Below are 27,337 nucleotides of genomic sequence, written 5' to 3' on the forward strand. Positions count from 1 at the left end.
CAGGCATTAACTTAAAGTGATCAACTGATATCTAATCAGGAAAAAGAAGGAAGTGAACAGGAGGAAGTGAAAGGTGTAGCAAAACGGAGTCCAGGGACAAATGGTCTCAGGGAGAGTTTTGGAAAAGAAGGCAGCAAGATGGACATTGGAAAGAGCACAGATGATGAGCAGTACATCCTTGGCTATAGTTTCCTAGACTGTTTTTATTCAGTGTTTCATTTAAAATATTTGAGTAAAGCATTTTATTCTCTATAGGCACACTATTGTCTTTTTAAACGTAGGAGAGAAAATGTTGACTTTATCTTGTATCCAAACAGGGATGAATGTGATAAGTATGTTTTTCGTATCCAAAAACATCATAAAAGTAATGGTGGCATTGTCTGGGGCAACATCAAGAAAAAAACGGTAGGTATTTTTATTGTTAGTCCATTTATTCAACACTTATCTATTGAATGACTATAATATATAATAAACTGTTGGAATTATAAGTTATATAATAGTCCCCATCCTCAAGGTGCTTACAATCTAATACAAATAAAGTATAATGTGACACAACTAGTGAATTAAGTTAATAAGTATGGGAGCCAAAGTGATTTGATCAGTGAGTGGAAAAGTATTTACAAAGTCCCCTTTAGGGAATGGTGAGAACGGGGGAAAATTCAACTTCCCCAAGTTGAATTCTTGATATTCTCACAAGCTGTGTGGACAACCAAAGCTATAGGCTGAGCCCCCAGTCTTGGGGTTTGTTCATATGAAACTTAACCCCAGAAAGGATAAGTCAAGCCTACTTAAAATTAGGCCTAAGGGTCAACCCCAAGAGAGCCTCTTCTGTTGCTCAGATGTGGCCTCTCTCCAGCCAACACAACAAACTCACCACCCTCCCCGTCTGTATGGGACATGACTCCCAGGGGTGTGGACCTTCCTGACAACGTGGGACAGAAATCCTAGAATGAGCTGAGACTCTGCATCAAGGGATTGAGGAAACCCTCTCGACCAAAGGGGTAAGAGTGAAATGAGACAAAGTGTCAACGGCTGAGAGATTCCAGAGTCGAGAGGTTATCCTGGAGGTTATTCTTATGCATTAAGTAGAAATCACCTTGTTATTCAAGATGTAGTGGAGAGGCTGGAGGGAACTGCCTGAAAATGTAGAGCTGTGTTCCAGTAGCCATGTTTTCTTGAAGATGATTTATAATGATATAGCTTTCACAATGTGACTGTGTGATTGTGAAAACCTTGTGTCTGATGCTCCTTTTATCTACCTTGTCAACAGATGAGTAGAACATATGGAATAAAAATAAAGAATAGGGGGAACAAATGTTAAATTTAGTTTGAAATACTAGTGATCAATGAAAGGGAGGGGTAAGGGGTATGGTATGTATGAATTTTTTTTGTTTTCTTTTTATTTCTTTTTCTGAATAGATGCAAATGTTCCAAGGAATGACCATGATGATGAGTATGCAACTATGTGATGATATTGTGAATTACTGATTATATATGTAGAACAGAATGATCAAAATAGGAATGTTTGCGTTTTTCTGTATTTAAAAAAATAAGATTAAAAAATAAGTATGGGAGCACTAGAACCAGAGGATCAGAGTTCTCATGGCAATTCACAGAAGGCAGCATTTGAGCAGTGAGGACTGGGTAAAAGTTTTCATTTGGTGATAAGGTAGAATACAGGTCAGGGGAGGACATTTCAGACAAGACAAAAGCATAGTAGCTGTTCATTGACTACGGAATAATCTAAACTTGAGTCATAGTTTTCATAGTATAAGAAATTTCATCAAATGCCATGCAGATTAAAATGGTTTGAAATGTTTTTCAAATTCAGCAATTCTTTTCACATTCCAATATTTAAAATCCAATTACAGCAACACATTCAACTCAAACTTGTCTTAATAAAGTGAACTATAGTATCCCTTTGAGAAAAGATTATCCTTTATCCCCTTGAATTAATTTTGAAATTTATAATTTATTTTAATTTGAATAGCATGCAGATAAAAGTGCTAGAATTCTAGAAAAGCAAATTCATCTCGAGTAAATTATCTCAAAGAGAATGCCTAATCTTAAAAAATAATTTGGGTGAGCCTTATGCCCCTGCTAAAGGCATTCCTTCAGACCAGGTTATAGCCATCTCTTCTTCCTGCACCCATTTTGAAATGTTTATATTGCAGACTGGCCAGAGTATAATACCACTCTGGGGGCCTTAGTTTAGTTTAAAATCAGTTCCTTATAACTGAAGAAGAAAGCAGACTCTCTCTATTTCTTAAAATTCTCTTTTTCTATTCCCACATTCTTATTAGAATGAAATTCTGGTTTACTACAAAGGACCCAGAATCATAATTTGTGAAAAAGCCTTGGAATGGGAGTCAAGAAGCTTGAGCTTAGTTCCTGTCAGTAAGAAGATGGGTTGTTCCCAATACAGTGCTCCTCACACTTGTACATAGAAGTCACCTGGGGGATCTTGTTAAAAATCCAGATTCTGATCCAGTAGATCTGAAATTCTTCATTTTTAACAAGCTCCAAATAATACGCTGCTGATCCATGGACCACTGAGTAGGAAGACCTCATCCTCGAGTCTCTTCTCTGTGAAAGGTTGATGTGGATGTAAGGGCTCTTCCTTTTAAAGCCTTTCATTTCTCTACAGTTCTGGGGTCATCTTAACTACTTTTGTTTTTCTTAGTGCTTTATAACTTGAGCAGTGTACCATACTATATCTTTGTGATTTAGTCCATTTTGTTCATAGTTACATACTTTGGGGCCAATGTATTATGATGGAAAGTAAAGGATTTAGTATTCAAAGTTCTGACTCACAATCTGGCTCCCCATACTAGGGTATGCTGGGCAAACTACTTAACCATTCTAATCTCATGTTTGTGGTATGGTGATAGGGGTCATGATATTAGTGGTTTAGCTCACTGACAAACTATAGAGAATTAAATATGTGCAGAGTGCAATGTTTTTCAAACAGATTTTTACCTACAACCAGTTATTATGGTAATCATGATAAATTATGACTTAAAGTACTTTGTACATTTTGGCAACTTTCAGAGGCCCATGGATTATCCATACACCACTGGAGCATTAGTATGTAGTATTTCCTAATTAAATATTATGTTTGCCAGCAGTGGGAGTCAATTACCTCACAGTTCTTGCCCTGGATTAACTTCACCTAAAAGGGAAGTAGACATTTCACAGGTAACAGATGTGTTCAGGTATTATTTTAGGCATATGTTCATAGTACTCTCGGGAAAAAGCATACTTAATTTTGCCTAGGACTAAGACAGGCTTCACAGGAGGTACGATGTAATAATGAATATGTATATATTCTCTTTAGGTTGAAACGGATTTTTCAACCCCGACATCAAGAAGAGAAACCTCATTTAGCAAGGGTAATAATACTTATATTTTTCTTTTGTACTTCCCTCCTATTATAGTACTATGGTACTAAAAGTAATTGCTCTCAAGTGGAACTAACTACCATTTGGTTCCTTATAGTTTTCAATTTTATTGAAATTAAATTTAGAAATATATTAATCCTTTTTATTAACTTCTCTTTACAGACTTAAGAGACAGTTCTGATATTGGGAAACTTTTCACTAATGCTATGGAATCTTTAGATGAAGAGGAGAACGATCATTATTTTTCAAACTCTGATTCTACGTAGTAAAGATGAAAAACTATAATTTACAGGATTTTTATTATAAAGCAAATTACATTTGTAACCTCATTTGGAGTACATGTATTTTATTTGTAGTGTAGCTTCATAGGAACTTGTGGACCTTTCAATTGTTTGTATTCAACATAAAATTTCCTCCCCTAGAATGTTTATTGCTGCAACTTTTACTGAAAATGTAAGGAAAAATGTTTGCTTGTATATATGTATGTAAACTGCTGTTTTGTGATATAAAAAAATAGAAAAGTCCTGTATAAACACTAAGCATGCTTAGTCTAAGGAAATTATGTTCTAGATTCAAAAAAGCTTTTATACCCTGAGTGAGAAGTGAAAGATGGGCTTTACTGCCAACTACCGAATTCATGGAATCGTAAGTTAGCATTTGTCACCATCTGAAATAACAGTCCAGTGTTGATCCAACGTTTAAATAACACATTAGTTAAACTGTTCGACATCCTTTTCTCCTTTTCATTAAACTTCTCTTTACAGATTTAGGAGACAGCTCTGGTATTGAAAAAGTTAGGACTGCTATTTCTATTTTAAAAAGTACTTTTTTTCAGTACTTTATTAGGTAGAATTAGAGAACAAATTTTGTTGATTTCTTAAAGCTTATGTACATATACAGACATAGCTTGACATTTTGTATCATAGTAAACCTTTTCCTTTCACTGACAGCTACTTTAGAAATAAATTTCTTTTATCTTATTCTCCCATTATGTTTTAAAATTTGACAGAATAGTTTCCCTCTGATTACAGTACACATTCAACTATCCCTTCACTCCAGTGAGATTGTTCAAATAAAGATAGTTTTTATAATATCTAGATTGGTGTGTGGTTTTTGGTTGTTTTTTTAAGCTAGTAGATTAAAGAAAGAAAACAAATAGGCATTTTGTCACTGGTCCGTTTTAAGTTTCCTCAAAAAACTACCCAGTTTAGTAGAAAATAATATTTTCTTGTTAAGAATTTAGTAATAATCAGCAGTTTAACAACATAGTATTTATTAAATTAAAAAAAAAGTGCAAATGGACCAAAATCATTCTCCTTTAAACCATGATTATTTTCACCACAGAGATTTTGCATAGATATATTTCAGAGTGGTTCTAATAAACAGCGTTTTAGAACTTCAATTGCCAACATTTGGTTTAATAATATATGTGCTTGAAGTTAGTGGACAGTGTTTTAAAAGTTAGGAAAATGGTGAAATTCCCTATGAGGAAACAAAAAGATAATTCTGAAATAATGTGGACTTGACCTAACCCGAAAGTCTGCCTCCTTGCCACAATTCCCTGTGTCCTTCCAATTCTAGCCTTCCAGGTACCGAATTTTTTCACAAGGACATAAGATCTTTTAAGGAAGCTTCTAAAGCAGACTTAAAAGTGGAAAAGAAAGACTCAAAGGGCTCAAGAACCTAAACGATAAGTAACATCGATTATTTTATCTAGTGGTGGCACATACGAGGAGTCAGGGCCCATGGTGTCTGTGTGTGGAGGGAGGTGCTGCAAGTGTGCTGCCAGCCAGTGTGGAGTTACGTTCCACAATTAGAGTAACCTTTTTTTGTCCTCTTTATCAGTGCAATAGCATGAAAAGAGAACTGAATCTAGTTCCTAGATGCTGGTTCTATATTTGCCAGTCTAAGTCTTGAATAGGTCACCTGTTTCTGGGCCTCACTTTTATTGTCTGATGGAAAAAGAAAGAAGCAATTTGAATGACAAGAGTTCTAAAGTCCCCATCGGGTCTAAGGTGAGGAAAACCCTCTGCTGTGACCTTTGTTCAACCACCCAATACTGTAACAGAAGGAATAAGACAACTGAGAATAAAGGACTCTAAATGGAAAAAAAAAATCTTCATACTTAAAGACTGCTTTAGCACTACACTCACTGGAAGGGCCTCAGATATTTCCAATATAAATATGGAGCTATCTCACAATATTAATAGCATCACAGACAATTTAATGGGTCAAAACCTCCACTCAATAGTGCATCTCTACTAAAAAGATTTTCCAAGTTCAAGCCAATATACACTTTGATATTTCAACAGCAAAAAAATTAAAAGTATCTTGGAGTTCATATCAGTAGGATATGACTGTACTTTAACTGGATGGAACATCTTTGGGAAGATAAAGATATTCAGTTAAATTTTCTCACACAAGATGACCACATTTTATCCAATCTGTATTTGGATTCAGTACACTTAAAATATTCTAGATAATACTATAGATCATATACAGGAAAACTGTTTATGACCATGAAGTTGGCAACAGTCATAGTTACATCAATCTGTTATGCTAACAATGACAATAATCATACCTCAATCTTTGGAAAAATTTCAGAATACATCTCTAACTTTAGCTTTTCTCTCAAACTAGCCTCCAGCATCTTTAATAAATCTTTATTTATTCAATAAAAAATTATTTCATAATGTGGTTAGTCAAAATGATGATTCTTGAATCATTTTTTTAAAAATAATGTATATAACCTTTTAAAATAATGTATATAATCTGCATAAATAAAAATGTATACTACACAAAATAATATTAGAAAATATTCTTATTTACATATTTCAAACTAATAAACCACAGCAATGATTGTGAAAGTGCATTTAGTATTGTGAGAGTTCTTTGATAACCACATTTGAGCAGTCCAATCATACATCAAATTTCAGTCCACCACGATTAAAACCGTTTGGTAACATCTGCATATCAAATTCATAGTGAATATATCTATAGATCTCCTCAGCCTTCTGATGAGTTATTTGTGCATACATGGACATTTCTTGAGGTGAGCTGAAAAATTAGACAGACAAACATTACAGAAGAACTTCTGCAATATATAATTAACATGCTTATCTTGCTTAAGATCACCAAACACCAGATTCTTTAAGAAAATCATTTCTTCCTAAGCATTCTACATTCAGCTACAACAATATCTTTAGCAACAAAAACTAACTTGCTCCCTTTATTTAAAGTCATATGTAATAATTTCAACATCTATGTGAGCCTTTGTTTAATTAAAATGAACCTATTTTCTAAAATCTTCCTTTCTAAGCAATATAATAAAATATCAGTGAGATACTTAATTTAAAAATTTTCTAGTTGTGGAATTGAACCCCGGAAATGTAGGACTGCACAGTCAGGTGTGTGCCATTTGTCTTATCTCCCCACAGTGCGCTGAGCCCCTCAGGCAAGGCCAGCTTTTATCTCACCCATCAATGTCCTCATGTTCAGCAGGGACTGATACACGTTGGGAGGAAAAAAAAACTTTACTGAATACAATAATTTAATTGACACTATTCCACTTGATTTTTTAAAAACATTAAAATTTCTATGATATGCATCTAAGAATCATTTAAAAATAACATTTTAAAATAGTCGTTATTAAAACAGACTTACCTGTTAGCCATCCTCTTCACAGATGAAAACTGGTGACACATATTTAATGCAGTTATATAACTTATATTGGGAATACTTAGATAAAACTGAAGTGCCTCATATTTACTACTGTTCATCACTGTTGGAACATGAATACCAACAGCCTTTCTTTGTTCCACTAAAGACAGTTCCTTTAGCAAGTCTGCGGTTTCTTCTTGGCAAGAACTGAAAAGAATTCGGATTCCAGCACCAATTAAGGCAGTCAGCAAGCTGTCATAGCTCTTTGTTCTCCTAAACATCCTTGATGTTTCCCCTGAATATTTCAAATTAAGAAAAATGCAAACCTTAGTAACTAATATTAAGCACACTCATTGATGTTACTACTTTCTATTATTAAAATTCTAAGATTTAAACCATTAAGCAAACTCGTGTCACGTTATACTAATAAGAAAAATCCTTGAGCTAGAGTTTTACAGTGATTCTCAAATATCTGAGAGATAAAATAGAACTATCTTTATAAGTATCTTAACTATAATCAACATGGGAAGGAACATAGGCAGGAGAGAGCCTGTATTCCTGGATAATTCATTACTGAAGGCCAAGACCAGATTTTCAGTACTATTTCTCACAAAGCTAAGCAGTGATGAAGGGGCTCTTTTAATGGGGATTGAATTGCTATAACAGTATTTAATGTATTTATTTCAAAAATCAACAAATACCCTACGCCCCCCATTTTAACCTGCCTGTATTATCTTTGACTTTTACGTACCGATCTATTTCCCTGCCCTTCCCATTCACCTTGTTTTCCAGATCCCACCTACATGTTTTGTGCAGTCCTCATTATCCCCAAATCATCTTTTCTATAACTTTTGCTATGTTACTTTCCTCTTTATTCCAAATCTATTTCCTTTACAAGCTATGTTGTTAAAGAGGAAATTATAGAATTTTAGCTCTGAGATGATAGAAATTTTTCTCTGAGAGAACCTAAAACATTAGCTAATCTAAAGCCCTCATTTTTTTTTTTTTTTGAGATTAAAAAAACGGGGTGGGCCATGGTAGCTCAGCAGGCAGTTCTTGTCTGCCATGCTGGAGACCTGGGTTTGATTCCCAGTGCCTGCCCATCAAAAGAAAAAGAAAAAAACAAAAACAAAAACCTAGACAAAAAAAAAAAAACAGTTACTAAAAGACTGCATGACATATCGAAGGTCAGATGGTTCACCAGTGACATCACAGGGATAAAAAGTTGCTCAATTCCAAAACCAATGTTCTACAGAGACGATACTATTTCTTTTTCCTTCTATGTAACAGTTGTATAATTCCTGAATTCTTCCATAATGACTTTCACCTGCAAGATTTCATGTAATCCTTATACATCACCACTAGTAGTGCAAGTCAATAGTTCAAATGAATGCAAAGTCACATAGGCGCAGAGATACCAAAACATAGCTATAGAAACAGCATATCCCTTATTTTTTTCACTATCTTAGGGACTCCTCATACAACCTGCATTTCCAGATGCACCTTACACACCCATTTCAGTGAACCACTGAAAACTCGGTATGTTTAAATTGAATTCCCCTTCAAAGTTCCACTATCTCTCTGCCCAATAGCAAGTAGCCAAGAAGATGACCCCTTCAGAGTAACTTTGACTCCTCCCACCATCTGTTAATCTCACCTCCTCAACATCTGAATCCCGCCCCTCTGCACTGCTGTCTTACTTAAGAGCTTCATCCTCTTCAGAGCTCCTGAAAAAGTCTTCAGATTGGTCCACTTACCTTCAACTTCTCACCCTACAATTTGACTCTCATAAGCTGCACATAAATGCATCAACTAATGAAAAACATGGCATTATATAAATAGGAAATGGCATTTGCAAGTCAGGTATTTATATTTTAAGAACTCGTCACATCCTCACAAGCAAAATGAACTAAATAATAGTCAAGATCCTTTACAGCCCTATAAACAAAGACATAGTTGAATACAAACCTGTTTTTTCTCTGTCCTTTTCCACAATCATACAAATTCTTTCAAACATGCTCTGCAGGCGCTGAATCTGGTCTATAAGCTTGTTCTTATTGATACTATTTAATATCTCAGATTGAGACCTCCTTTCCACAACCATGCGGTTACTCACAATGTAATCACAACCATTAAGGGGACAAACCTCTACTTCTAACCCATGAATTGCTCTGAGAGAAGAAATTATTTCTGAACCTGAAGTGATTTCATGACTATCTACAAGAATATAGGTTCTTTTTCCTTCTTGTGGAAGTCCAGAAGTATATGCCTCAGCCAAACGTGGTCTCAAATTGGAACAAGATGCCACTGAAGTAGTAGCATCTTCCAGAGCACTAGCAACCTGAAAAAAGTGGAAAACGTAATCACAATCAGGTTAAATACATATTAACACCATATTTTTTCACACCTTAAGTTGATTCTTTTTATGGAGAGATATGCTCTTCTTCCATGAACATGACAAAAGTGGCTATGCAGATGGAAAACATGTCTATTCTGATGACTCAAAAATATTTCCAAGTTATAATTAATAATAACTAAGACTAGAAGGATGTGAAATAATGGAAGAAAGTCTAAAAATGAACTTGAGAGAAAATACGTGGTAAAAAAAAAAAGGAAAATTGTAATGTTTAGCCTAGAATAAAACAAATGAATGGTTGGTAAAAACAAACAGCAAACTAGAGTTCATCTCAAAGAATAAAAAGAACAGGAAAGATAATATTGAAAAAGTATGTGCAAAACATTACCTAAGTTAAATGTTTGAAAATGGATAGAAGAGATGGTAGTATGCTGTTGTGAATATAACTGATGGTGCTGAATTGTGTGTGAATGTGGTTGAAAGAGGTAGTTTAGAATCATGTTTGTTACCAGAAGGAAAGCTAGAGGTTAAAATATGGGAATGTATAACACAGTGAATCGTAGTGGACGGTGACTGTTATTAGTGGTACAAATATGAAGGTCTTTCATGAATTACAACAAATGTATAAAACTATCAACAAAGAGTTAATAAATGAGTGGTATGTGGGGAAAAATGTACCTATTGCAAACTAGGGACTGTACTTAACAGTAATATCTTAATATTCTTTAATTAACAGTTACAAATGTACCGCACTAATATTAGGGATCAACAACAGGGGAGACAAGGAGCATGGGATGTTTTGGGTTTTCTTTCATATTTTTATTTTTTGGAGTGTTGAGAATGTCCTAAAATTGATTGTGGTGATGAATGCACAACTGTGTGGTGATACTGTGAGCCAAATGATTATATACTTTGGATGGATTGTATGGTATGTGAATATATCTCAATAAAATTACATTTAAAAAAATACAAAGAACAGTCAAATAAAATGCTATTTATGGTGCCTCCTAAAAAAAAGTACACATTCATGTTAAAAAACAGATAAAACAAACTTACTGTTGGAGGATGCATAATAAACAAACAAAATCCATTTTAAAAACTGATGAAAAAAAAAGAGGGGAGGGAAATCAAGGATTTACTCTGTTTTACTCTACAAACTGTAGTACTGGGTAAACAAATATAATTTTGAAACCCTTAAAGAATTTATGGATCTCAGTTTTTTTGTTTTTGTTTTTTAGCATGGGCGGGCAGTGGGAATTGAACCCGGGTCTCTGACATGGCAGGCAAGAACTCTGCCACTGAGCCACCATGGCCTGCCCAGGATCTCAGTTTTGAAACTAACAACTTCAAGCACAATGAAAAGAAATAAACTATATACTATGAATCTCCTGGTGGAGGAATCTACCACTCTGAGGCAAAACAAAACAGAAACATTTTTTTAAAACGTGGAATATGATTAAGCCTCTACCTCTAATGTACAAAAAATACAGAAGATAGAAGAGGAACTTAACCACCACAGGGATGCAATCAGCAAAATCCAGCCTGTGAAAAATCCAGAGATAAAAGGTCTGCAAAGAAATTTAAAATGAGATAGGGTGGAGGAACAAATGGATTAAAAGGTACATATCAACTAAATCAACAACAAACTACAAAATTAGTAAGTAAATAAAAATAAGGCTCCCTCCTTAGGTATGGAGTGTCTCCAGACCACTGGCAGAACCAGATAAATATTCTCATTGGAGGAACACATTATCAGTTAGTCTCAAAGAATCCTCATCGAAACAGTTCCAAAAAATAGTGAATTCTCAGGAAAAAAAATAAAACCACATGCAAGAAACAAACAAAAAAAAGTAGATAGAAACACATTCAGTAGAATCAGACCATAAAAATGTAATATACTAAAATTCTGAGACCTAGAATGTAAATTATATTTATTTAATGAAATGAGTGATATTTAAAAATATGACCAAAGAACAAGGCAATATAAAAAATGAACAAGCATAATTAAAATAAGAACCAAACAGAACACACATATAAAAATAAGAAATAAAACATTTTAAAAATTAGTGAATTACAGTATATCTGACAGTTGACTAGAGATTAGTAAACAAAGATAGATATGAAAAAATATCTAAATATAATAAAGATGAAGAGACAAAAAAATGAAATAGATTTTAAGGACACGGAAGATATAATCCGGCTAATGTTCAGAAGTAAGCACCATTATGGCCAATTTATTCACAGCCAATACATTCTAATTAATTGGAGTCTTAGCTAAATAGGTTGAGTATCACCTTTACATATAACCGCTTTTTCAGAAGTAGACAACAGAGTTACTGGAGGAAGATACAACTTTAGAAGAGTTAATACCTGAAAATTTTCCAGAATATTTAAAAGCCCATATTCCTCAGAATCAATATGGCCAGTCTATCTCAAGCAAATTAAATTTACACAGACACACACTAAGGAATAATAAAAGAGTTCTTGAAATGAGAAGGAAAAGACAGACTATCTTTGAAAAAACAGCAAAGGGGAAAATATAAAATTAGGGGAAAAAAGGTCAATCAACCCAAAAGAGAACAGGAGATTTGAAAAGATAGAAAGCACAAAATAAATCCAAATATATCAGTAAAACAATAATAATAATGATCTAATTTCTCCCAGTTAAAAGACAAATCCTATCAGCCTAGATTTCTAAAAAATTAGCTCACTGCTGTGTTTTAGGTAATACTTGCTTGAAATGTTTTTATATCCTTTTATTTTCCAACTTTTCTGTGTCATTTCACTATTTACAAGAAATGCATAAAACATTAAGATACAGAAAAGTTGAAAGCAAAAAGATAGGAAGATACATCAACCTAAATCCTATTTTTCCTTTGCTGTAGTCTTATTTCTATTCCTTAAAAACACTTATTTTTATTTTGCTATTTTTAACTTTGAAAAGGATGTCATTCTATATGTAATCTGAGATTGAGTTTTGTCAAATAATATATATATTTTTAATTCATCCATATTGTTGAGAATTTCTATTGTACAATTACAGGGTGACATTCCATTATGTTAATACACTAAGTTTATTCCACTCTCCTGCCTGTAGGTATTTTGGTTGTTTCTAAGTTTTCGGTATTGTTACATTCATGTATATGCCTCCTAGTGACATTTTCAAGAATCTGTGGAGTATGCATCTAGGCATGAATTGCTGAGGACATGCATCACATGAAAATACGATTTCATAAGATAACGTCAAACTGCTTTTTCAAAATAGTTATTTCATTTAAAATTACAAAAAAACAAAACAAAACAAAACATATATATGCATGGGCAGGCACCAGGAATCAAAACTGGGTCTCCAGCTTGGCAGGCAAGAATTCTGAGCCACCATGATTGGTAAGCCACCGTCACACCACCCACAAGAAGGTATACTGAATGTTGCAACAGCGGCATTGTTGAAAATAGTCCAAAAGGGTAAACAGTCCAGATTATTAATTTGTAATAAAATAGTAAAATTGTAACACATTAATAAAATCTAATACTGTACAGCAGTACATAAAGAGAATGCTAGTTGTGCATCAATACAAAGAATCTCAAAAATATAATAACACTGAAGGCCAAAAAGCAACTAAGAGATTAAATACATTATGATTCCATTTATATAAAGTATAAAAATATGTAAAACTAAAATATTATTAGGATACATTCATAAATGTTAAAATGATAATACATGGGAATAGTGGAAATAAAGATAATGGTCATCTCTTGAGGACAGAATAGAGGATAAGATTGGGAGAAAATACACAGCAAGATTCTAGAAAAATGGTAATGTTCTATCTCATAAACTGAGTTAATCTTTATTACCTTTACAAAGATTATAAATAATCTTTAATTTCTCCTTTATATTTGGAAGATATTTTCACTAAGAATAGAATTTAGGGTTAGCACTATTTTTTTCTTTCAGCAAACGTGCTGGTTTGAATCTGTGGTGGACCCCAAAAAAAACCATGTCCTTTAATCCTCATTCAATATGCATTGATTGTTCCCATGGAGACGTGACCCACCCAATTGTGGGGGTAACTTTTGATCAGATGGCTTCCGTGAAGTTGTTACTCTACCCATTAATGTCCCTTTTTAGAGCCATGAGAAAGCCACAGCAGAACGCTCAGAACCAGGAGGCAGAGTCCACCAGCCAGAGACTTTTGGAGATGAAGGAAAATGCTTCCCGGGAGCTTCGTAAAACAAGAAGCCAGGAGAGAAAGCTGAGACTTCACCACGTGCCCTTCCAGCTGAGAGAGGAACCCTGAACTTCATAGGCCTTACCTGAGTGAAGGTAACCTCTTGTTGGTGCCTTAATTTAGACATTTTTATAGACTTGCTTTAATTGGGACAGTTCAGCCTTAGAACTGCAAACCAGCAACTTAGTAATTCCCCTTTATAAAGCCTTTCCGTTTCTGATATATCGCATTCCAGCAACTAGCAAACTAGAGCAGCACATTACAGAAGCCACATTCCTCTGCCTCTGGCTGAATACCTGATGAGGTATCATTTTTATCTTTATCCCGTACATAATTTGTGTTTTTATTCTGATTGCCTTCAAGATTTTATCTTTGGTTTGCAGCAGTTTAGCTGGTTAAGAAGTTCCTTGGTATCTTCCATTAATTTTGGAAACTCTCAGCCATTATCAATTTGAATACTTCTTCTGACCTGTTCTCTATTTCCTGTTTCACATACATTAAGACTTTGGATACCTTCCCATAGTTCTTTGATGGGTTCTCCTTTTTCATCTTTGTTTTCTTTCCTCCCTTGCTATCTTCCTTACTTTATACCTTCCATTCTTCCTTCCTTTTTTCCTCCCTCTCTCCCTGCCTGTCCTTCCTTCCTTTGGCTCTCACTCCTGAATGGGAATAAAGGAAATGAATCATTATTTACAGTTAAGGGATTCCTATTACTATGACTTTAACTTCTATTATAGCGAAATTACGGCAGCCATAAGCCCTTAAAACCATAACAGGGGTTTATTGATTCTTTCAGCAAAAGCAAGATAGGGAACAACTGGAAATAGAAATTAACCATTCTGAAGGGAAAGAAACTTAAAGGAAAAAAATCAGTTGGTAGTGATAGCCCCCTCTTCCAAACAACTTACTTATCTGTAACCTTCAGAACAGAAAAGTTGATTTTGGAACTATTTATGGGCACATAATTTCTACTAATTTTACCTTGCAGGAAGTTCCATTTTCCTATTTTTTTTTTTCATAAAATTAGCAAGTTCCTTACAGAGTTTTATTAAGAAAACTATTAACACATTTTAAAAAATTAAAACGTAAGTATTCTATGAATTATCCATACAATTTAGTGTACTTTCTTGTTTGAAGAATTTTATGACTCACTAACTTTTCTTTGACCTAATTATTTAAAAGTAAACACAAAACTGGAAGACAGAAAAACAAAAAAACCTTTTCAAAAACATGTTAAGGCTTTTTCTTTCATTTGATCCTTACCTTCAATGTAGCTGGAAACCTTCTACAGGCTGTTTGTGAATCAACAGTAGTGAAAAATGGTGAGGAAGACACAATTTTACTATGGCTCTGAGGCTCAGATATTGGATCCTTTAGATTAAGTGGTATCTGTTGTCTCTGCTTTGGTGACTGACTAACAATTAGGTTAGCAGGGACCTTGCACGGTAATGAATATTCAGGTGGCACACAATTCAGACCATGGTCCTCTTGGTCATTCTTGTTAGCAGTGCTTGTGTTAACCACAATACTGGATTCGCCTTTATCTTTTGTATTATTTTCTTCTTCACTTGAATCATCTGGTAAAATTATTCTGGATAATTTCTTTTTTGAAAGTGTACAATTTTGTGCCATCTTCATTTGTTTTAACTTCACTGCACGTCGAGTTTTATATGTTTTACGTCCATTTGAAAAGCAATCTTCAGTTATTAAATTAAAATCAATACACACTTCTTCATCACTTGATTGGCTTTTGCAAGACTCTTCCTCATCAACACAAAAACTGTCCTCTAAATAGGTTTCATCTTGCTCAGGGATCTATAAGAAAATTTTAAAAAATAACTAGTTTAAATTTTTTCTCATATAATCAACAGGTATTTAACGCATACATTCAAGTGCATATCTTCACTAACATTTATTTCCTTTATCAACTCAGACCCTCATTCAACTAATATATATTGAGTACATTCTTTATAGAAGAAAATGGGAAGTTTGGGGATAAATAAAAAAGAAAAAAATAGAATTATCTACCATCTAGCAATTAACATTTTAGTACAGGCAGCCCAAAAAGTAAACAATAATTACTTAACAATGTGGTAGGTGCTATATAATAAGTGCAATGGAAGTATAGATACATGAATGGCCAGATTACCAAGCTGAATATGGCAAGTAATAAACAAGCAAAACTAATAACAAAATCATCCACAAATGAAAGTACCTATGAAAAGTTAAGAGTATAACTTTTTATGAAAGAAAACTTAAATTTGCAAGAGAGGGTGGGCCACAGTGGCTCAGCAGGCAGAGTTCTCGCCTGCCAAGCCGGAGACTCGGATTCAGTTTCCAGTGACTGCCCAAAAATCTAACCAGTAGTTACTTACTTTAAATATTCTTCTAACTGGAGAAAAATTTAGTAGTATATTCTAGTTACTCAAATTAAGGAAAAGGTAATTAGATCAAATTAGAACTAAAAGGGATCTTGGGAATTCATTTAGCCTATCTTCTTCACTCTCAGCAGAAATTATCCCAAATAGCTCTGATTAATCCAACTTTAAAAACAACTTAGACTTCACCAACAGGAATATAACCCAACATTACCACTGAGAAATTCTTCATAATATTTATATAGTTCACACCTGTGAGAAAATGTTCATATTGTGATGTTTCCTATGGACCATTTTGTACTGATTGCTCATCAACGGACTGTGCAAAGATTTCAGGTAAATAGCCCTCATTTCAGAATCTGTGTAAAGATAATCATTTGAGACACAGTAAAATATCAAAATCATTTAAACAGAACCTGGAAAACTATTTAACTCTGACCTATTCCACAATTTATATGATCTAAATCTTTTGAAATTATTTTACTCCACAGGCATTAAAGTTATTTAACAATGTCTAAAACCAGTTATTAAAATATACAAAGTTAAATAGTAGTTCTGTCTTTTTAAAAAACTCAAACCATCCAGTGGATGCTCACGGACAATTTATTTAAGTTCTCTTGGCCTCAATTATCTCCTCTAAAAATGGGGATTAGAATGGGGAAAAAATGGAGATTAGGATGGTGCCTTTTCATTAAAAACAAAATGTATATAAAGCATATGAAGCACTTAGAACTGTAAAAATTTATAGAAAGTATTCAATATAACAGAAGAAATCCAGGCAGAAAAAATATATGCTGAAGGATTAAAAGCAGCAGCCAAATAATGGGTATGTGTCATCATTTTTAGTCAAAAAAAATCGGGAAGCAAACAAATTTTTTTAAATGAATGATTTTTTAAAGTTATAATACAGCAAAGGTTACTTACTGAAGAAATGATTTATGAAAACAAATCAAGGCAGTTATTTTTAAAGCTTCCTAATCCTACATATTTCAAACACACTGTGTCTAAAATCTAATTTCATATCTCCGTTCTTCCATCCAAACTACTCCACCTGCAGCCTTCCCCATATCAGATAACTGCAACTGCATCTTTCTTTTACTCAAACCCACTGACTTCTTTTTTTCTCTCTAGTTCCTCCTTTGTTACTCAGACTCACTGACTCCTCTTTTTTTCATTCTAATCCCTCAGAAAATTCTGTTGACTTTTCATTCCTAAGATGTCCAGGATCTAAACTTTCTCACCATCTCACGGCTACCATCTTGGTAGAAACTATCATTCTATGAATCACTATAATAGCCTCCTAATCGTTATCTGTTCTTCCATCTTTGACCTCCTACAAGCTATTCTCAACACAAAAGCTAGAATGATTCTACTAAAATAATGTCGCATCATGAGCTTTATGCCCATTACCTCTCTGATTTGATTTCTTACTACCCCCTTCTCCCTCATTCATTTCCAGTCACACTGTTGTTCCTTGAACATGTAGGGCATTCTCCTGCCTCAGGATCTTTGCAAAAGCTATTGTTTTTGGATCAAATTCTTCTACCAGGGAAGGGAAATAAATTTGGTATGTATAAAATTTTTATTTGGTCACTTTCATTCAGATGCTGTAATGATTGCTTTATTTAGATTCATTGTTTATATGTTTCTGCAAATTTGAATATTTAGTTCCAGTGCAACCTGACTGGCTCAGTGTCAAATGTTGAGAAAGATATCAGTGAAAAAAAATGGATAAAAATCCCTGCCCTATTAAAGCTTAAGTATTAGTTGAAGAAGATGGATATTACACATAATTAAATTATTTTGTATATTATAAGGAGAAAATGTCACAGAAAAAAAGAGAAAATTGAACAAGAAGTGAAGGATTTAGAGTAACCAGGTTTGAAGGTCTTATTAGTGAACAGGTTGCAATTTAAAATAAAGAGATTGACAAGGTAACAGCTGATCGAAGACTAAATAGAGATAAGTTTAATGATATCGATTATTAAAACCAACTGAAACACGAAGCTAAATTTATTAAGTTTGTCAAGTCCATGAAGCTATCTCTTCAAACAGTGCTTGAGCAGATCTTAGAAACCGTACATTAAGAACAGATGATTCAGATGGAGTCTTAACAGAGGTGGGAAAATGTTCTGACTGGCTCTTCATTCAGATCTTCACAGATCTTGCCATTTATTCTGCTTTTGCAGTCCCTGATATGATTTAAAATAGTTCTTAAGGCCTAGATCTTTGGCTTTGAAGAAGAAAGGTTCTAAAGACCAGGTTCTCAGTACAATGCCCTTGATACTTATGGTTTATCAAATAAGGTTTCCTAGTATATTGCCCTCAATATTCATTAACAAAAAGTGGCTTTTTCAGGTTTACGGTATAATCTGGTAGAAGATTATAACCTGGTTACTCTAAATCCTTCACTTCTTGTTCAATTTTCTCTTTTTTTCTGTGACATTTTCTCCTTATAATATACAAAATAATTTAATTATGTGTAATATCCATCTTCTTCAACTAATACTTAAGCTTTAATAGGGCAGGGATTTTTATCCATTTTTTTTCACTGATATCTTTCTCAACATTTGACACTGAGCCAGTCAGGTTGCACTGGAACTAAATATTCAAATTTGCAGAAACATATAAACAATGAATCTAAATAAAGCAATCATTACAGCATCTGAATGAAAGTGACCAAATAAAAATTTTATACATACCAAATTTATTTCCCTTCTAGTCTAGTTTCTGGAAAACTAAATACAATATTTAAATATAATGATACAAAAAGCATTGGAATTTTTAAAATAATAGAAGTATCATAATAATTACCATTTATAGCCTGTGAAAGTTGAGTCTCATCATTAACGAAGTCAAGTAGTGAGGAATCTTGTTCATTTTCTGACTCATCATTTTCATCTGATGAAACACATTCTACATCATCTTGAGAAAGTACTGCTTCATCATCTAAAAACTGCCTGGCTACATGCTAAGACAAATTAGAAAACATTATGACACAAATGATTTGTAAAAATCATTTGTTTTAATTTAAATAACTGGAAATAGTTCCATAAAACATATTTCTACTCAATGCTTCTTAAGACCAAAAATAATAGAAATAAAAAACTACAAGAGTAAATGTTAAAGTAGCACACCTATTTAAAATTTCTCCTAGCAAATCTCTCCTAAAACAAAATACAAGTTATCATGTCAGCTTGCTGCATGTTTCTTAATAAGCATGGATTCTGCTAAATCTTCAGGCCTAATTAATTTTGCAATGAAAAATATTATACCATAAAAGCACTGACAAGAAGAAAAGGTACTAAGAATTCTTTTCCAAGAATTTGAATATTGGGACAGGGATTGGAAAAGCAATATTTATAACTGTAAAAATAAAACATTTGAAACCTCAGATCTCTATTTTATTCAATTTGAACCATAAATTTTCAATATAAATACATTTCTTCATTCATTCAATACAATGTAACACTACAAGATAAAGTTTTAAAACACAAAGAGGAAAGAAAAAAGAGCACATCTTAAGATTTTAAAACAGTGAGAAAACAAAATTGGGGTCAAAGAACTTTAAATATTCTTTTTTTCTACAAAGAAAGTACAAAATGCTCAAAAGTACAGAAAACTACTTCCATGTAAATATAATGTCCTTCATTAATAAAATACATATATATCATTAAGAAAGTAGAAAAAGTTTACCTTTAAGTGGCTGTGTCTCTTTTGGACTTTGACACCTCTTTTGGAATTCCTGTTATAACACTTGACGTCTTCTAATTGTGGATGTTTCTGAAAATTCTCACTCTCATCACTAGATGATAATTCTAACTATAATAATTTAATAAAATTCTTGCATAAGAAAATATAACTGGACAGTTGTATCTTAGTGCATTTCCCAACATTTTCTTCAGAGAAAAATTAAATTGTTCTTACAACAGAGTCATATTTCAAATACATGATACTTAAGAAATTAAAAACCAATAAATTAGGTAATATTAAATTAGGCAAAACAGTACTAGTATACATAATCATTCAATTTAGTATTACCTTAAATATATAAACATATCCTTATACCTCAATTATCTATACATAGCTATTACATTTGTAGTTTAACAGTGTTTCCTTTAGAAGATCCTGAAAGACTTCCAAAAAATAATTGTTTAAATCTCAAATTTGGTCATCAGTAATAGCCTAAGACTCAGTCTTTTCAAACTAAGAAGCCAAACATAACTAGAAAATTATGATCTTAAGGCCTGCTACTATATCTATTACAGAATAATAGTAAATCAATTAAAATAATTTCATTTAACAGGAATAATTTTTATTTTAAAACACATTGTTCTGTAGCATTATCAATACATTAATTCACTTTTGATAAAGCAATCAGACATCTTAGCTAGATAGCAATTTAAAGCAATTTTTCTCGTCAAATTATATATGAGTATGCAAGGTAAATATGGACTGAGTGCATTTTAAATTAATTTTTCACAAATTATCCTAGATTGTATAAGAGTATTAAAAACATAAGATTTTCTAGTCTGAAAATGTAACTATCGTCTATGGAGCTGATGACAAACAAATGAATATCAGCCTTAGTATTCAGCCACTGAAACTTCAGATTCACAGTCAAGTGATTGCCAGACACTATTAACTGTACTATCCCACAAAAAACTCAAACTCAAACCTGAAACTCAAATTCAAACCGAACTTACCATCTCTTTCTTTTCTTCTCCATATTAGTAATATACTTGTCAAAGAGCCAAAGCCAAAACCCAGAAGTTTCCTGTGGTTCTCCTTTTCATGTTTTTCAAACACATCCAGACATCAAATGGAAGGATAAGGCCTTCCAAAACTGACCAGACACTTTCTCCAACTTTACTTCCTGGTACTCAGGGTCGTTAAAACCCAGTAACATAGACAAACTGGTTCCCATCTTTGTGTGCTCGGTAAACCGTTTAATCTGCTGAAATTCGTTCTGCTCTTTTTTTTTGTCTAAACACCACAATACACTTTAAAACTTAACAAAGATATTGTCTTCAAGAATGCTGCCAGAACATCCAAGGTCTAGGTTAAGGGCTTATCTTTTCTTAACAGTTAATTAAAAATTTATACTGAAATTATCTGCGTACTTGTCCATCTGTCTTACTGGATCGTAAGTGACTTAAGAATGCCAAGGCAGACTCTTCATAGTGCCCCCATCATCTAGCATAGTATATTCATAATAGGTACCTAATGAACGCTTACTGAGGTGCTTAAATATACTGATAGGGATAATTTTTGAAGGAGGTCTAAAATTTTAAAAATATTTATATTTACTGTGCTTAGAAAAGTTTTCTACAAAAATATCTCTGAAAACTAACTGAAGAAATTAGAAATACAAGTAACATATGACTTACTTTCTATTTTTGTTAACCACACAAGTCTTAAGATGAAATAAACTCATCTATGTACATGTCTTCCTATTAATATATATTCCTAAGGATTTTAGATTATATTATTTGTTACTTACTCTGTTTGGAGGAATTCTGTGCTTTTTGACAGCATGAAGTGGAGAATCAACTTCACTATTTTTCTGATCCTACATAAAATAGATACATAAATAAAGTATGACAGCAACAAAGTCTTCAAGTAAAAAAAACAAAAATGACAGTCTTTTATACTGAATGACTCACCTCAGGGGATTTTAAAATACCTATTTTTTTACTTCTTCTTTGGAAAATCTCATCTTCACTTTCGGTACTTGTTAATAATTGTTCACCTATAATTTATTTAAAATAATGAATCTGGTCAGTATAATTAAATTTATCAACCACAACAATTTATTTTACAGATGGCTACCAAGAGAATTGCTTATGACAATATCATTACTTATTCCTGACAAAAATACAGTCTTTTAGAAGTCTGGTAAAAAACACAGCATGGGAAGACACAGAAAATTAAAACAATGCCAGTGAAAAAAATAAGAGACAATAACTTTTACTAATGAACACATATTTGACACAGGCTGAATTTTAGAAAGCAACAGAGGCCACAAGAATACAAAATGTAATCTTAGTCAGTGGTTCTACAATTCATCTCTAAAATCTACTACAGTCTTTCTGTCCACTGTGTCTTATCCTTTTCCTAGTTAAAAACGTTAAAAGATGAAAATTAGGATAGTAGGATTTAAAGTGCTGAAAAAAACGTCAGCCAAGAATTCTATACCCAGAGGGGACCAAGATGGCGGCTTAGTAAGGTGCGTGAGTCTTAGTTCCTCCTCCAGAACAACTACTAAACAACCAGAAATAGTGCAGAACAGCTCCCGGAGCCACGACAAAGACTAGACACACAGCGTACCCTAGTCTGGACCGGCTGGACCTGCTGTGAGACTGCTGTGGTGAGCTCCCCGAGCGGCACGCGCTTCCCCCGGGCCGTGGCGGCAGGCGGCCAGCAGCGCCCCTCCCTTCCTCCTTCCCAGACCAGCTGGGAGTCTCCAATCAGCGAATTCCCCAAGCCAGGCGGCCGGCGACCGGCGCCCCTCCCCCACAGGCAGCTTCCCGGTCCAGCGGTGGGTCTTGATCAGCAAATTCCCCAAGCCGCTGTGGCCAGCGACCGGCGCCCCTCCCCCACAGGCGGCTACCCGGAGGGAAAGGAAAGAGTCTCCAACAGTAGTGGGGACTGAGTCCAACCAAACACCAAAGTGGCATTAATGGACAAATTCTGACTACTAGAAGTAGGCCCCCAGCTCAGGCGAAACTGATCAAGGCAGAAGTCGCCTATTGGGCTAACTGAAAAAGAGGAAAGGGGGCGAAACAGAGTCTTCTGCGGCTGTTTCTATGGAGGCTTGGTTACCTCTGGGCTCAGTACCAGGATTACACAAGTTGCAACTGCCCCAAACGCAGAAACAGGCTGCTTTCAGGGCTCTCTAGCACCTGACCCTTCCCCAGGGGAGGGGTGAAACGCAACTCAGGCGGAATCCCTCTCTCAAGGAATTCAGATCCCAGGACTTCGCAATTTGAAGCCATTAAAACCAGCCTACAACCTTTCCTCTGTCTCCACCACGCACACAGCAGGGAGAGCCTTCCAAAGTTAAAGGAAGCACATCTTTTGCTGGTGGGACCAACAGACAGACAAGCGCCACATACTGGGCAGGATAAGAAAAACAGAGCCCAGAGACTTCACCGCAAAGTCTTTCAACGTGCTGGGTCTCACACTCAGGGAAATCTGATTAAATGTCCAGACGCCAGCAAAAAATAACAAATAATAACCTCACCGCAGCGGAGTCTCTTAGCCGGTCCAGCCGGTCCAGACTGGGGTACACTGTGTGTCTGGTCTCTGTCTGGCTCCGGGAGCTGTTCTGTACTGTTTCTAGTTATTTAGTAGTTGTTCTGGAGGAGGAACTAAGACGCGCGCACCTTACTAAGCCGCCATCTTCTCCGGAAGTCCCCAATTTGTTTTTTTTTAAATCATTTATCTTACATGTTAATTTAATTTATTTGAGAAAAGTACGTTAAGGTCCAGTAAGACTGTAGAATTATCAATAATTACTTGTATTTGTAACAATTTTTTACTTTTATATGTAAATTAACTTAATAGTTTGACAGTTTTATATATTAATTACAACTTTAATTGTCATTATGAAATAGCTAGCCATGAAAACTTCATTGCCTTTTATACTGATTACACTTACACATGGTATGAAAATTAGTAGATCTGCCTGAACACTTTGATATAATTTACCAAAAAAATAAACATTTCTCTGCAAAAAAATTTTTAAAAATGAACAGAGAGATACAAGTGTGGAGAAAATATGGAGAAAGAGCTGTGCCTTTTCACTGTTGGTTGGGAAGCAGCGGTGCAGCCCCTCTGGAGGGCACTGCGGTGGTTCCACAGGAGGCTAGAGGTGGGGCTGTCGTATGATCCTGCAACCCAGTTGATAGGTATATACTTGGAGGAACTGAGAGTGGGGACATGAACAGACATTTGCACACTGGCATTTATGGTGGCAGTGTTCCAGATTTGCAATGGATGGAGGTGGCCTAAGGGTACATCAACTGAGGAATGGAACAGGGAACTGTGGGGTAAACATACAACAGACTACTGAGCAGCTACAAAAAGAAATGAAGTTGTGAGGCAAGGTGAATTAACCTTGTGTTGAGTTATGTTGAACGAAATGCCAGAAACAAAAAGACAAACATTTTCATGCCTCACTCATATGGAATAACTATAATCTACAAACTCACAGCACTGAAGTTGAGACATGGGTTATCAGTCACATTTGGCATACTGCCTTTGTCCTTAAAATAATTTTTTCTTTAAAGTGTGTTTTATCTGATATTGGTATAGCCACTTCAGCTCTCTTTTGGTTACTATTTTCATGGATTATTATCTTATAACCTTTCACTTCGAATCTATTCAAAGTAACAAACATTTCCTGTTTTTCTATTGTAAAGTTCCTAGATTGTAAACTCTTACAGCAGTCACATCTATTCTGGAGTTGTAATACTTTTTTTCTAATTTGAGATGCTGAGCCGTTTGTGTATAACCTGGTTGTTCCCTGCAACTTTGGGTATTGGTGTGACACCTGAGACTCAGAGTTAGTGCTCTGAAGCTATGCAAGTCAGCACTACCCTATAGAGCAACTGTTAAAAACACTGAAAAAGTGATCAGACTTAAATTAGAGATATGAATGAAGCCGATCTGGATAGGACTAAGGTAAATGAGAGTACAGGGTAAGGATGGTACAGTCTATATTTTAAAAGTTCAAGTTCTATGTGAGACAAAAGGAAGAGATGTTTATTTCATGCCAAGTTTATATTTTTGGTAGCACATTATCTAATTTAGCTTGTATGGTCAGTTTATGCATGAGATTCCACTGATCTGTACAGGTTAGTGTGATGCCCTGATATATCCCAGAGTAATGTAGGCAAAGAAAAACAAAGTATTTGCAAAGTTCCCTTGGGGGACTGGGGAGAAAGAAGGAAATATTAAACTTCCGCATTTGGGGAATTCCTGATATTCTCTCAAGTAGTGGGGACAACAAATTCAATGGCTGAGCCCTTGATTTTGGGGCTCACCCCAATGAAACTCTTTCCTGCAAAGGAGAACCTCAGCCTCCTTATAATTATGCCTAAGAGTCACCCCCAGGGAACCTCTTTTTGTTGCTCAGATGTAGCCTTCCTCTCTATGCCAACTCTGCAGGTGAACTCACTGCCCTCCCCTATTACATGGGACATGACTCCTAGTGGTGTAAATCTCCCTGGCAATGTGGGACATGACTCCTGGGGATGAGCCAGGATCTGGCATCATGGGATTGAGAAAGCCTTCTTGACCAAAAGCGGGAAGAGAGAACTGTGACAAAATAGTTTCAGGGGCTGAGAGATCTCAAAGAGTAAAGAGATTACCCCAGAGGTTATTCTTATACATTATATAGATATTCCTTTTTAATTTATAGTGTATTGGAGTGGCTAGAGGGAGTACCTGAAGTTGCTGAATTGTATTCCAATAGCCTGATAGCCTGATTCTTGAAGACAAGTATGTAACTATATAGTTTTTACAACTTGACTGTGTGATTGTGAAAACCTTGTGTCTGATGCTCCCTTTATCCAGGGTATGGACAGATGAATAAGAAATAAGAACAAAAAATAAATGGGGGTAGGGATAAGGGGTAAAAAAATAATTGGGTAGATTGCAATACTAGCTGTCCATGAGAGGGAGGGGTAAACAGTATGGGATGCATGGGTTTTTTTTTTTGTCTTTTACTGGAGTGATGCAAATATTCCAAAAATGATCATGATGATGAATACACAACTATGTGATTATACTGTGACTGTATATGTTGGATGGATTGTATGGTGCAGGACGATATCGCGATAGAAATATTTAAAAAAAACTATTACAAGGGTCAAGAAGGACACTATGTTCATAAAAGGATCAATTAACAAAAAGTTGTAACAATTATAAACATATATGTACTCAAGTATAGAGCCTAAAATCTATGAAAAACACATTGACAGAATTAAATACTATCAGAGATGGCTCTACATTAATAGGAGGAGATATCAATACTCCACTTCCAATAATAGAACATAAAGGCAGAAAATCAATAAATAGAAGACTTAAACAATACTATAAAACAACTAGACCTAACAGACATATATATATATATATATATATATATATACACACATTGTTCTCAAGAGCATATGCATAATTCTCTAGAATAGGCCATATGTTAGGTCATATAACAAAAAAAATTTTTAAAGATTGAAACAATACAAAATCTTTTCTCTAATCACAAGGGAATAAAGCTAGAAATCAATAACAGAAGGAAAAGTGGAAAATTCACAATTCTGTCAAAATTAAACACTCAAATAATCAATGGGTCAAAAAACAAATCAAAACAGATAATAGCAAATATCTTGAGATGAATGAAAACAAAAACATACTATAGCAGTGTTCAGAGGGAAAGTTCTAATTATAAATCCCATATTTATATGAGATTTATATTTATATTTTAAGATATAAATCTTAAAAAAGAAGAAAGATCTCTAATCAGTAATCTAATTTACTCCTGGGGAACTAGAAAAAGAAGAGCAAACTAAAGCTCTAAAGAGCAGAAGGAAGGAAATAAGGCCAATATTCCTTATGAATGGAGATGTAAGAAGTTCTCCACAAAATGCTAGCAGACCAAATCCAACAACACATTAAAAGTATTATACACCATGACCAGTGGGGTTTATCCCAGGAATGCACATGCAGTTCAACATATGAAAATAAGTCAATGTAATACACCATCTTTATAAAATGAAGGGGAAAATAGCATGATCAATTTTAATTGATGCAGAAAAGGCATTTGACAAAATTCAGAATTCATTCTTGATAAAAACACACAGAAAAATAGGAATAGAAGGAAATTCCTCTACATGATAATGTGCATATATGAAAAACCCACAGGTAACCTACTCAATGGTGAAGGACTGAAAGTCTTCCCTCTAAGATCCAGAACAATACAAGGATGTCTACTTTCACCACTGCTATTCAACACTGTACTAGAAATTAGGCAAGAAACAAATAAAAGACATTCAAATTGGAAAGGAAGAATTGAAACAATCTGTTTGAATAACATGATCCTTTGTATACAAAATCCCTAAGAACACACAAGAAAGCTACTAGAACTAATAAACTAATTCAGCAAGGTTGCAGGGTACAAGAGCAACACACAAAATTCAGTAGTGTGTGAATACACCTGCAAACATATATGAAATCGAAATAAAGAAAACAATTCCACTTACAATAGCATTTAAAGGATAAATTATCTAGGAATAAATTTGCCAAGAA

The 27,337-nt window shown here is 34.4% G+C and overlaps 2 protein-coding genes across 7 annotated transcripts in view; one reads left to right on the forward strand and one right to left on the reverse strand.

Annotated features, from left to right (window-relative positions):
• The window catches only part of MIS18BP1 (MIS18 binding protein 1), a 75,592-nt gene extending 71,067 nt beyond the window's left edge, over positions 1–4,525 (forward strand). For all 3 annotated transcript variants that reach the window (XM_077126846.1, XM_077126847.1, XM_077126848.1), the window contains exons 15-17: positions 318–405; positions 3,338–3,392; positions 3,564–4,525. In XM_077126846.1, the coding sequence (XP_076982961.1) occupies positions 318–405; positions 3,338–3,392; positions 3,564–3,667 (247 nt within the window). In that variant the 3' untranslated portion in view covers positions 3,668–4,525. The remainder of the gene's footprint in view (positions 1–317; positions 406–3,337; positions 3,393–3,563) is intronic.
• Positions 4,526–5,195: 670 nt separating this feature from the next.
• The window catches only part of FANCM (FA complementation group M), a 101,242-nt gene continuing 79,100 nt past the window's right edge, over positions 5,196–27,337 (reverse strand). For 2 of the 4 annotated variants that reach the window (XM_077126851.1, XM_077126850.1), the window contains 9 exons: positions 21,691–21,776; positions 21,528–21,596; positions 19,721–19,846; positions 18,839–18,995; positions 16,277–16,383; positions 14,910–15,461; positions 9,030–9,402; positions 7,065–7,356; positions 5,196–6,458 (listed from right to left, as the gene is read on the reverse strand). In XM_077126851.1, the coding sequence (XP_076982966.1) occupies positions 6,320–6,458; positions 7,065–7,356; positions 9,030–9,402; positions 14,910–15,461; positions 16,277–16,383; positions 18,839–18,995; positions 19,721–19,846; positions 21,528–21,596; positions 21,691–21,776 (1,901 nt within the window). In that variant the 3' untranslated portion in view covers positions 5,196–6,319. Of the gene's footprint in view, positions 6,459–7,064; positions 7,357–9,029; positions 9,403–9,647; positions 14,306–14,909; positions 15,462–16,276; positions 16,384–18,838; positions 18,996–19,720; positions 19,847–21,527; positions 21,597–21,690; positions 21,777–27,337 lie in introns of those variants that run through there. The other 2 variants (XM_077126852.1, XM_077126853.1) reach the window with 2 other exon arrangements.

Source organism: Tamandua tetradactyla, chromosome 14 (assembly GCF_023851605.1).
Source record: "Tamandua tetradactyla isolate mTamTet1 chromosome 14, mTamTet1.pri, whole genome shotgun sequence".
Classification (NCBI taxonomy): domain Eukaryota; kingdom Metazoa; phylum Chordata; class Mammalia; order Pilosa; family Myrmecophagidae; genus Tamandua; species Tamandua tetradactyla.